Raw genomic sequence first — 12,562 nt, 5'->3', positions numbered from 1 at the left:
ATGTACCAAATGGGATTAAAAAAACCGAAGGAAAAAAAATGGAGGTGCTTGATGATATCCCGTATAAGTGGCTATACATTTCAACGCTAGATTGGTTGCATCTCATGAAGGCAGATAAAAAGTAATGTGTGCTTCATCCAAAGTTCATAGAAAATTCCTGAAGTAATCTGATTATTTACACCATGTCTTTCACAACCATATTACCTAAAACCACCACATACGTAAAATTACATAAAGCATATTCATCAGGATCGAAGACTAAATTCATTCTTATGTGAATCAGGAACAGCAACTGCTGTTCTGAGCTACTGGTTGACCCTGTATTCTCACTGTAGCAGGTCTACTGGTGCTCATTGTTGGTTGACTCGCCATCCTACATAAGCAATGCTCATGTTTAAGAAATTTAATCTCATCTAAACCCTCATCCGATGGTACTGTAGCAAACAAGTGCATTAGCAGTAGAAGAAATGAATGAACCTGTTTTTGATTTCGGCAGCCATGGTCATAAAGGCCTTCTCAACATTCTTTGAGTCCTTTGCACTTGTCTCCAAGAAGGGAATCCCAATTTCATCTGCAAATGCCTTCAGGCATCAAATACACTAGCATTAGTAAATGTAGCTGAGAAAATGAGAAACCTCATTGAAAAAAGGGAAACTGCAATGACTTATTTTCAGGTAAATACTGAATTAGGTTAAGAACTTTCTACCTTGCCAGTTTCATATGAGATCACTCTGTTTGCAGTCAGATCACTCTTGTTTCCAACCAGTAGCTTATTCACATTTTCACTAGCATACCTATCAATCTCATTCAGCCATTGTTTGACATTATTGAAGCTTTCCTGATCAGTAATATCATAAACCACCTGCCAACAGACAGTCATGTCAAACTGAAGAATTAGTTTATATACAAACTAATTAAGTGGCAGTTAGTTACGATAATCCCGTGAGCACCACGGTAATAGCTGCTTGTTATTGTCCTAAAGCGTTCTTGCCCTGCAGTATCCCACTACAGAAGAAAAGATTAGTAGTCAAGTAAGACAGTGAACTAGTGGTGACGAGCACCAACAAGACTTACAATTTGAAGCTTTATGGTTTTCCCATCTTGCTCAACTGTGCGAATTTTCTGATAAAATAAATTAAAAACATCTATAAGCAAAACAAGCAATGAGGAAATCACTGCAAAACTTTATGACATTTTATAGAAACTTACAAAATCAACACCAATTGTACTGATGTAACTCTCCAAATACGAGTCATCCTATGCAAAGTAGGAGATAAAACATACATGAGTTGAAAGCGTGTGAAAGCATAAATCAAGGATAAAAGATGGGCTTGAAGTGAATATATATATTCACACAAATATTTCACAAGTTTATATTAAACCATCAAGAGTTAGCAATTCCTTATTTAAAAAGATGAGTGTCCAAGTGGAAGTATAAATAAGTCGATGAAAAAATATAACAAGCTAAAAAGTATCTTCTAAAAAGATCTTTCTATTGATGAATTAGAAATGCCAGAAAACAGCACTTGCATGGAACTATAATTCCGTTAACTTTCACTCCTAGAAACATGTCGTTGGGATGCCTGAAGCCCGCTAGTACAAAGTACATAATCATAGCTATTCTATATTGTTTCCCTTCTCCATAATTGCTCCTTTTCGTTATATGTTTTAGATTCAAAAGTTAAAAAGGTTTTCACATCATGCTTATGACATCTAATTGAACCAAAGTAAATATTTCACAAAACACTCCTAGACCTGAATCATGGACCTCAGGGAAACAAGATATCCTCTACGTAGTTGCTTTTGTGCAATTGAATTAGTAAAAACAAACTTAGCCACCAGTTCAAGATTTCCTGGTACAAAATCTGAGACATGAAAAGGGTTATTTTAAAAAAAGTTGGACTGACATAGAATTTGGTTGATTTTCTGAGATAGGGGAATTGGGACAAGATGCTCACCTACAAATACTTTATTATTTCTAATTATATGTCCTTAAGTTTTCATGAAATACCCCTGACACCACTAAAAATTACCTACAACTTATGCATTTTCTTATGTTTTCTTTGGGTCTACTTAAATTCCAAACCGAGTTATTTTGTTCTCCTTCACGATATCCTGAATTTTTAGATTGATTTGAATTTCTATCTCAATGCTAGAAATTCAAAATGATAATTTGGTTGGTAGCCAAACATACTACATGCTAATGTTTATTACACAGGCAAGCATTCTGCTACATGGTAATTATTACATGATAATTTGGTTGGTGACAGACTAAATCCTGGGGAACAAAATCAGCCAACTAGTTTATTATTTACGTTCTTTATGTTCTAAATAATTTTTTACCCATACTGGGTGGAGGAACTGGATAAATAAAACCTGAAACCAGTTCACTCATCACTTCAGGATTTTCTTATTGCTTTGCAAGTAGCATATTTGAGACTTGCAAATACAAAGAAAGGACTCCATCAATTAGCAAGGTCATACATGGCTAAACAATTTCCAGCACAAGATTTATCCTTTTACTTTCTCTACTTTCTGCAAAAGGACTCATAAACTTACTGCAAAAGATGAACATTGAAAATACAAGTGGAGGGAGAAGCAGCATAACAATGATAACAAATAGAAAGCTCTAGAAAATGCCATTTTGAATGGATCTTTACCGCAAATCTCAACAAAAGGCATGATTTTCCAACCCCAGAATCACCAATGAGCAAAAGCTTGAAAAGATAGTCACTGCAAAATACATATTTGTCACAGTTCTTTGTATACCAAGGCTAGATTCATTCAAGGGCAATGACTACTGGAGCTGATAAATCATGCAGAACAATGAGAAAATCTTTCCAAACATAGCCATAACTCAAGCTTAATTCACACAAGCAACGGACCCAATTTCTAGATGATTATTCACACAAGCTTAAGTGGTTCTTTCTAAACAGCCTAACGCTTATTCATCTCTTTTCACAATGCTTCAACGATAAATTTAGGTAGCAAAATTCTGTGTCTTCCAAACGGATTTCAGTTTTCCAATCTTTACTCGAGATGTTCACACCGGACACCAAGAAAGAAGGCAAACAAAGATGAAAGCTCTCAATCTGGACAAAAAATAGCTGTAAAGCACAATCTTAAAAAGGATATGCCCTAATTTAATTGAAACAGATGGAAATTTTGCCAAACAGGCGACTTCTTGGGTAGAAAATAGGAAGATGCTTACTATTCGGGGTTCATGGCGGAATCCCTGGAATGAAGGGTTCCTCCTATCAACTAGAGATGGCCGTTCCGCTTGCTCTGCAGCCGAGAAAGGGGAAAGTGAGGGAATTGGAACCTGGTTAATAGTCGTTGTGTGCGGCAATAAATGAAGTGCAGGCCTCGTAGACACCTGGACTTGGATTCTAATTCACAAAATTAGTATAAATTGCGTAAATTAAGCTTTTTTAGATGCTACTCTTACTCTATAATATGAGGTCAATGAAAAAGACAATTGCGATCACCTTGATGCGCTCTCATCGACATGCAAATTGTCTTCTTTTTATTGGACAGGTAGCGACAAGAAGAGGTTAAGCAACAAAGTTTTGTTTTCAAAAAATTGTTATTAAACAGGAGAAAAGAAAAGAGACGATCCATGTATTCTCTTTAAAAAATTATAGTCAAAAAGATCATACATTAAAATCATAAACCACAATAATTTGAGGAAACACTTTCTTACCTCTCCAGAGGAAGTCAAAAACGATCGAGGTTGCTCTTATCTTTCGTATTGTTGCAGGACGAGTAACAGGGACCGTTCGTCTTCGCGCTTGCTTTCGCTCCAAGTAACGTGCGTTGAAGTCTTGGTTTGTTTTATGACAGCAACGCGCGCATGATCGGCGTGGTAGGTTGGTACTGGCACGGCAGCGACTCTGGCGATGAACAGCCTGCTCCTTAACCATTTCAATTTTATTTTCCTTGATTGATGGGGCTGAATGATGCCAAATTCCAATCGGCTACCTGCAAAACCATTCCCATCTCATTGAATACGAGCTGTTAACACGTTCTCATCGGCACTGACATCTTGATTAAGCAAGACTACTGCCAGCGACTCACTCACCTTCATCAACCAGTAAAGTAAAGCGACGTTTCACCTTTGACAGTTGTCATTGGCCCAGCGCCAGCTGCTTGTCTCCTCGCCCCGCCCGCTATAAACCACTCTCCTCCTCCACATCCACAAAACCCTCGTTTCAGATCTCGCCGCGGAGACATGGCTTCCTTCGGACTCGCATCCCTCGCGATCTGCGCCGTCGCCGTCGCTCTTCTCGCCGGAGGCGCCTACGCGGCCGACGCTCCCGCACCCGCCCCCACCTCCGCCGCTGGAGCCGCCTCTCCTCCGCTCGGCGTCGCTCTCCTCGCTGCCACCGTCGGCCTCCTTCTCGGATCCCTCCGCCATTGACGGATCTGGGATGGAGCACTCCTCAGATCGCTCGGGATCTGGCGATCGAGATGTATACTATGTCCGCTCATGTGTATGTATTTCTTCGTATGTGTCAGGTACTTTGTTGTGACATTGTTGTTGAGAAATGGGGTTTCCGGTGCTTCTTCGACGGGTGTGGTTTTGGCGATGGGGATTTAGTCTGTGATGGTGTGTAGATATGGCGTTCTTGTGGTGTATTCGACCCTATTTCATTATTGATTCACCTATTCTTCTCTACCACTCTCTGTATCTCGATCACATTTGGTGCTCTGCTTCGTCTTGAATTCACTGGATCCATCGATCGTCGCCTCGGTTCATGAATGTAAACTTTGAATACAAAGTCATCGTTGCAAACCAAATCCAAAATTATCAGTAATTGTCCCTTCAACAATTATTCTTACAAAGCATCATTCTTCACCTGAAAATTTTCAGTTTTGCAAAAGTAAATCCAAAGCAAGGTTGTAAACAACTGGAGTTGAGCACAAGAATTCGTATTGAAACATGTTTTGTACAGATTCATGGAACTTGAGCACAGCTTGAGTGCGATTAACTCAATCCAGATTTAAATCAAATGGATCGGTTTATAAATGACAAACTCAATCTGGATTTAAACTAAATGAGTTGTCGATTCAATTAAATAACTTACTTCTTATCGATAATCAATTTTTGATCATTAATACTACATAATTTGTACCAATAATTGTAGTTCTTAAAAATTAGATCTCGAATGAGTACTTAGAACCTAAGGACACTTACTAATTCTAACTATTTGCATCTATTTTTTCTTAAATATTTTTGCTCAAACTGATTTACTTAAAGAGCCTGCCCATTTATATATTCATCAACTTTTAAATTGCGAGTTAATTTGTAAATTAGTTTGTACTTTCATTATTAAAAATGTCGACCACTATAAACTTTTATGTCCATCGAGTATAACATATTAGGTTTTTTTTTCTATGATAAAAATTTATTTTGATGAATAATTTAAACAATTGTGTCCCATTTTATGCCAATTTTAAAATATAAATCAATCTATAATTAGTTCATGCCTTCAAATTAAAGATTTTAACCATTATAAGTTTTAATATACTTAAAATTTAAACGTCCACAAATGAATTTATGATATTATAATTATTTTAAATGTGCAGAGTTTCAATCAACTGTCACTAATTTACAAGTGATACAGTGATAAAACATTTGAATAATAAGAGGATTAAGGTTTGAATTCTAATTTGGATAAATATTTTAAAGGTCGAATTTTCAGTGAGCATAAATTGTATTCCGAACTTACTTATTAGGTGAATCACGGAGATGAAAGCAATAGCAATACGATACATCCAAACTCAAATAATGATGCATCTAAATAGGATCTAACTCATCAATAATAAGGCAATACGAAAATTGAAAACCGAATGCAATGACAACCAAAGGGTTGATCTAAATTGAGAGTCAATGTCATTACGTCTTATTTGTTATCGGAGATTCATGCAATACAGTGGAAGTCTTATACAGGAATGAGTGACAATCAAAGTCCTTTTCAATGGAAAAAGAGGAGGAAGAAGAAATGTCAAGCATTCATCAAGATGCAAGATGCCCAAATCAATTAGGTCATTAATCTTAGTCCATCTTGTAAGGACTATCGATTATAAAGTTCATACCATTAACAGTCCATCAATGTTACTACCCATTTATATAAATTTCCTTTGTGCTACAAGTATTAGATCATTTAATGTGGTTTAATATCTTAATGACAATTGTTATTGGTGTTAATTCAAGTATAAATTCATCAAATAGAGATTAATCTCTTAATGGGGACTTAATCCTTTTGAGAGAAACATCATTTATCTTCGAGATTAATCGACGAGTCCTGAATTACTAAAAAAAATTGATCGACCATAACGTCCAAAAATGATAAAATCTCCAGTAATTCATTGCCTGAGCAACTGATACAAAGCTTCCCAAACAATTTCAAGGTGGGCTTGGGATGATGCATCTGGAGCTCCAAAACAAGGCCCAGCTTTGCACTTGTGGAGGAGACTCAACGATCCAGACAACAGCGTGCCATGAAAAGCTCTGTACAACGAGTTTTACTTCAGGAAGGGTTATTGGGTCTAAACTTTAAACACATTAGATTGTCACAATAATAATAATAATAGCATCAATAACAATGATAATAATCATAACAATCACTACACGGATAGAAAGATGATCTAAACAAGCCAAGAACATAAATAAATAAAGCAGAAGAAGCCAATCCCGATAACAAAAGTCACATTTCAGCAGAACACCGCTTTTTTTGAATAAAGAAAAGGATCAGATAAGATAGCAAAGCTCTAAGAAAGATAACTGTCCCCAGCTAGCAATCCACATTCCTTCTCTGATCTCTCAGATTGTAAAGTTTTCTATGTGCTTGACAAAAGCAGTAATTTACATGCAATCAGCACCAGCACCGAGGTGGTATTATTGTATTGTAACAGAGTGAAGGCCATGCCTGATTCTTGAACCATCATCATCATCGCTTCACCTCTCAGAATTACTGTCCATGGCTGCCAACTTTAAGCTCGACTATCTTGAACTTCGTGCCTTCAACTCCCTTTGGAACTAGTTCCTACAGAATTCGCTCTTCTATGAGAGGAGGGTTTTCTCATCGCAATTCGCAAGGCAAAGGGGATGTGTGACTCACAGGCTTTGTTTCTCTGATTGTTGAAGAAATAGGAAATGGGAGATTCAAGCTGTGTTTGGAATTGCGAATTGAATAGGAACTTTTTCCGAAACCTGGAGCGTTTCAAGGATTCGTTAATTCTGAAAGACCAGGATTGCTTTATTGTGGACGGGGAAAGGTGGTTAAGATTAAAAAAAAAAAAAAAGAAAGAAGAAGAAGAAAAAAGGGGGCGGTGGTGGTTCCTGGAAAAGCTGGGAATTTAATTTTATTGAATTTTGATCAGGAAGATTTATTGAGGACGAGATTTGAGCCCTAATCCCCAAGCTAATGATGAAGACAATCATGTGTTAATTAGGGTTTTAGGCTGGTTGGGTGAGATCTCTGCACAGCGAAAGACTGGTTCAGAGCGAGTGGAAAGGAGGGGCGCATCAAGGCGGCGGCGGCAGCGGAAGCAGCGCCGTTAGTGTTCGACGGGTTGCCTAGGGTTTCTAGGGCCCTGACCTGCGACTTGAGGAACTTGAGGTAGTTGGCGGCCTCATCGAGCATGGTTGCGGTGTCCAATTTGGTCCCGCCGGGAACGAGCTTCTGCAGCACCCTAAGCCGCTCGCTGATCCTCTCCCGCCGGTGCCTCGCCGCCACCGTCTGCGGGTCGCTCGATATCCTCACGTTCTTCCTCTTCGGCATCTCCACCGACTCCTCCGCCCCCAGACTCACCGGTCGCAGTGCCGCCGCCCTGTATATCATCTCCTTCACCTGCGCGATCACCTCGACGTCCGGCTCCCGGCTGCTCTCCTCGCTGAAGCTTATCGTCATGCTCCCCGAGTGCTTCTCCGACCGCGTCCTCTTCCGGCTCCGAGAACCGACGATCTGATAACTTTCCTCCTGGAACCTCCTCCTGGCGTCAAAATTCGACCTTGGAGGGGGGTCGAGGCAGAATTGAGAGGCTGCCTCATCCTTGCCGAACTGATGCTGGTCGAAGGAGCCATGGTTGATCTCGGACTCACCGCTGCAGCTCAAGTTACAGAAGTTGTCACTGCCGGAAAAGATAGCAGAGATCACATCTTCATCGTTGATTAAATTCTCGTCCGGTCTCCCAACAAGCGGGAAAGCAGCAGCAGCACAGGGTTGAGAAAGAAGGCCATCACTCCACGCTTCGCCTGATTCCATTAGCTCAGAATCCGAGCACGCCATGATTCCTTGGAGCTCAATGCCGGAGTAGCTAAGAAAGGAAGCATCAAGATTGGATTTTGAGGCTGTTGGATTGCCCCAACCCACCCTCGGATCCATGTAGCTAACAGCAGCAGCTGGAGCTGTAATCCTGGGACAAAGTAATTAACATCAAATCCAAGAGTTTGCATGCCTTCATGCACAGTAATCATCATGTCGAGTGACTACCTTCTTCTGATTTAGCTACAGAAAGAGCTCAAGAACCCGATGAGATCTTAGTAATTCTTGGCCTGGGACTTTGGTACCTCAAAGGAATTGAAAACTCCTCCAATGGACGTACTACAATGCAGCTGCGGTCCAGTGCCGCATTCATTCATATAGTCGGTCGAGCAAAACAGTCTTCTCTAAGCCAATCGTCATCGCTTGCAACCGAAGCTTAAGCTGACCATATACAAACAGACAAGGCATTCAATTCCTGTAACCTCCCAATAATGCAATCCAGTCTCACCAAATAACTGAATCGACGAAGAGAAGTAAAAGAGAGGAAAGAAAAGAAACAAAAAACAGAAGATTACCTTATGAGCTCGCATCACCTCCAATCTGCTCTGCATTCTACCTGCACCGGTCCATACAAGCTGCGCTTATAAGCAGACAAACGTGAGCTAAGAACCAATTTTTTTCGGCAATTTGGAGAAATGCAATACTTTTTGGAAGGCAGCCAAGTGGTGATTACGATTTACAGTTAAAGTCTCATGCGTTCTGCCAACTTTAACTTTATTTCTGCCTTGTGAAGTGCAAGGCCCACAAAACTGAACTGTAAATTCAAAATGAGGACGGTGACTTGTTGTTGCAGTTTCATCAACTTTTGTCAACATCTAATTGAAGTCACTAAAACGGGGGGAAAAAAAATACACACTCTGCTAATGTTTGTACTTCTCCAATCGACAGCTGAGTGTATATTATGTTCCCTTCTTGAATCATTTGTGCTGGCATGAACTTTGCACTGATTTCTTTCGATGAGCTGCGGCCTTTTGCAGTTGTTAGAAAGGTCTGCACAGTACTGCAATTTGGGTTTAGAATGTCTTGAAGATAAAGCTTTCAAATGCACCCCAATTCAACTCAAGCCAAACACTGAAGAATCCATATATGTATATTTTTAATTGTTTTGACTAGAGTTTGAAGCATTGATTGGACAGTCAAGTTTTGTTTGTGTGAAATGAAGAAGCATGGGATGGTGAGTAATTAGAATTAATGGAGTGGGCCAAGTGGTTTCATTAATAGGGACTAGGAATCTAACATTGGATTTGGGATGGAACACTCCAGCTTCCATTGATTTTTCTCACAAAGCAAAATTGGAGTAAGGACACAATTAGTGATGGCCGCTGTTGATCATCCAGATCAAGCTTGTTCTAAGGAGGAGTGCTGTTTAGGCTGAAAGTGAAAGAACAAGCAATTTTTGATCCAAGTGTTTGGCATGATTCATGAGAGCAAGCCGCCCTTTTCCAGTGGAAAAAAACAGTGATAAATTGAATCAAAAACACCATGTTAATCTTGCATAATTATGTTTGTATTTGATAGTAGAAAACCATAAAAAACACACACAGTGTGCAAAATATTTTCGTGATTAATTTGGTCAACTAATCTTTAGCATTGAATGGGGGGAGGACTGCGATCAATGTTTACAGTCACATTGTTAGCGTTGTGAGAGGAACACCAACTCCACAAGTGTAAATTCCCTCTTTTTTCCCCTTTTTTTTTTTGAAAAAAAAAAGACAAATTGGAATTATCAGCTTCATTTAATTCAGATCGGATTGAATTCTCTTATAAATTTCTTGAAACAAATAATAATTTTATCATACGTCGCAGTAAATTGTCAATTTCATAACATTTTAGTTTTTAGAAAAAAAAACAGATTGTTATGGTCGTGTCCAAATTTCTAGATGATATCTTTCATCAAATTTCTCATTAAATTAATATTTTTTATTTTTTATTTTAAAAAAAATCCGAAATATACAACAAGTTTATTAACAATATATTTAATTTAATTTAATTTAATGTTGGAAGAACTTGTTTCTTGTGCAAGCATTTTAATTTGATTCCGATAGCAATTTTGTTTTTTTAATGGACCATTCAAAAGTTTTGTCGCTATTTTAATTTAGACAAAGCCCCTCTTTTGTTTCTATTTGAACGTTGACTATGCTTTGACTACCATAGATCGTAAGCTTTGTTAAATAGCAACACTAATGCATTATAAATCAAATTTAAGAATATATCTAAAAGGTAATCAATAAAAAATAGTTTTACATCAAATACGATAATACAAAATAACTCTGATATTTTTTTTTATAAAAAAAACAGTTTAAACATTGAAATGAATCTACCAGTCAACTTATATCAATAATTGATAAAGACCTTCCTGTAATAAAATACCAAAATAAGTCAATATATAAAAGAACTATATATTGAGTTTTTGCTATAACTCTCGGTAAATGAACTACTTATTTAATCGAAATTAGTAAAAGATAAATCATTAGAATGGAATGGACTTTGAATTATTGTGAATGCATGATTGAATAAAATATAAAATCGAGTCACCCCACATAACGATAAATTTGACCCTACCAAGTTCAATGGACCACCCTAGCAAAGTGGGCCCCCTCGGCCATATCCGACCATTAATTTTTATTTTTAATTAAATTTCGAACTAATAGTGTGGCCGCCGTGTTCGGTAAATTTCTAATCAGTATCAAAATATTGATTTTGGAATTGAATTTAAATTAAAAAATGAATTTAATCTTGAATTAGATAGACGTAGAAGGGCGTGTTCGAGATGATAATATTTTGCCATTTTCTTGTGAAATGAGCTCGACATTAAATCGATCGAGCCGACGACGAAATATGTTGCGTTAATGTAGTTACCGATATTATTGCGACGATGTTTTCAAGAATTAATTTCACCAAAGACAAACGAAGAAAAAAAAATAAAAATAAAAAAATAAAAAATAGATAGATAAATAATATGAAAAATGGGCGAGCGCATCGACAAGATCGATGCTGACAGATTTGAGGGGTTCGGACCAAATCTAGCACCCATTATTTATTTCCACAAAAATGACGCTGGAAATCGCGTGGGGACCACACCCCGCTCATTCAACATTATTGCATCGGCGACACGTGGGCTTCACAGCCTAGTGGATGACGGGGAGGCCTCCCATTGGCTGACGGAGCGGGTGGCACATGGAAACGGGGGACCGCTTTCATATTTCGCCATCTCAGTACGTTCCGTTATTTATCACGTAATGCTTCTTTACTTTACCCGCGAAGGTTTCATCTGATCCTGAGAAAATAATGGAATGCCTTTTTCATGGATCGGATACACCAAATCAAATTAAATTAAATTAAATGGCTGATTAATTTGTGTATTTGCTCGTTTGAAATTAATTATTTTTCTCTTTAGATTAGATTAGTAAGAAATAAATAAATAGTTTCCTTTATTTTTCGAAAGTAAAAAAAAAACATCTTTGAAATTAATTTTATCGGCAAATTTAGATGCATTTGTCGTATTATTTTCCTTTATTTCGAGGACGTTGATCTATCTATCTGATGTGACGATTGACAACCATCTCAGTTGACACTGTTGGAATGTTTCAGAAACGACATGATCCACGAATGGAAGAACAATGCAATAGAAATGCCACGACAAGTACGTCCCCTTTGGATTTTTCTCAACAGTGAGATGATATTTTTTAAATAAATAAAAAAATAGAACAAAAATAGTTGGCATCACAGAAAAGGTTTCTTGTTTTACTTGAAAGAAGGAAAAAAAAAACATTAATACGTTTGTATATAACTAAATTGCACTTCCACTCTAGTTTGGGGGAGAGAATACAGTAAATAATCCTTGAGTAGACAAATCATTAATTAATATACAAAGTTCACCAGTTAAATTGTACTGGGACATTTAGGTTCACCTCTTTATGAGAGCATATCTTTGACTTGTACTTGCCATGTTCCTTGCTGCTTTATTATAACTTCCAGTGCTTCATGCTATTGGTTACAGAGGAGTTGCAGATGATGGACGTGAAGTAATTTACAGAAGAGGGACCAAACCAGGTACTCAGCTTTATTCACTTAATTAACAGGACCACTTTATAGAGAATAAAAACAAAAGGATGGTCACAACCAGATATTCTTGCTACCTTCTTACCTCTGTGTTCACTAAATGATAACTTCTGTTGCGAGAATGAATATTAGTCTCACCTATGGTAATTACAGATAATAGTTGTGAGGAA

The 12,562-nt window shown here is 37.8% G+C and overlaps 2 protein-coding genes across 3 annotated transcripts; both read right to left on the bottom strand.

The window, feature by feature from the left end:
• Positions 1-115: 115 nt before the first annotated feature.
• On the bottom strand, positions 116-3,358 carry LOC141812133 (ras-related protein RIC1). Its single transcript, XM_074700176.1, has 8 exons — positions 3,212-3,358; positions 2,661-2,733; positions 1,210-1,257; positions 1,075-1,122; positions 934-1,005; positions 707-862; positions 478-581; positions 116-373 (listed from the first exon to the last, which is right to left on the bottom strand). Exons 1-8 carry the CDS (start codon positions 3,223-3,225, stop codon positions 280-282), a joined length of 609 nt encoding a protein of 202 aa, XP_074556277.1. The 5' UTR covers positions 3,226-3,358; the 3' UTR covers positions 116-279.
• A 3,289-nt stretch (positions 3,359-6,647) lies between these two features.
• LOC141839641 (uncharacterized) lies at positions 6,648-8,689 on the bottom strand. Of its 2 annotated transcripts, none has more exons than XM_074727447.1 (2): positions 8,576-8,689; positions 6,648-8,421 (listed from the first exon to the last, which is right to left on the bottom strand). In XM_074727447.1, the coding sequence occupies exons 1-2, from the start codon at positions 8,641-8,643 to the stop codon at positions 7,455-7,457; spliced, it is 1,035 nt and encodes a 344-aa protein (XP_074583548.1). In that variant the 5' UTR covers positions 8,644-8,689; the 3' UTR covers positions 6,648-7,454. The 2 variants fall into 2 exon arrangements, with proteins under 2 accessions (XP_074583548.1, XP_074583540.1); XM_074727439.1 differs by lacking the exon at positions 8,576-8,689 and adding an exon at positions 8,499-8,572.
• Positions 8,690-12,562: the final 3,873 nt, after the last annotated feature.

Source organism: Curcuma longa, chromosome 1 (genome assembly GCF_044706935.1).
Source record: "Curcuma longa cultivar G26 ecotype Majalengka, Jawa Barat chromosome 1, ITB_CL_G26_1.1, whole genome shotgun sequence".
NCBI classification, from domain to species: Eukaryota; Viridiplantae; Streptophyta; class Magnoliopsida; order Zingiberales; family Zingiberaceae; genus Curcuma; species Curcuma longa.
Note: the sequence above shows the minus strand (reverse complement) of the source record. Positions and strands in the feature narration are given on the sequence as shown.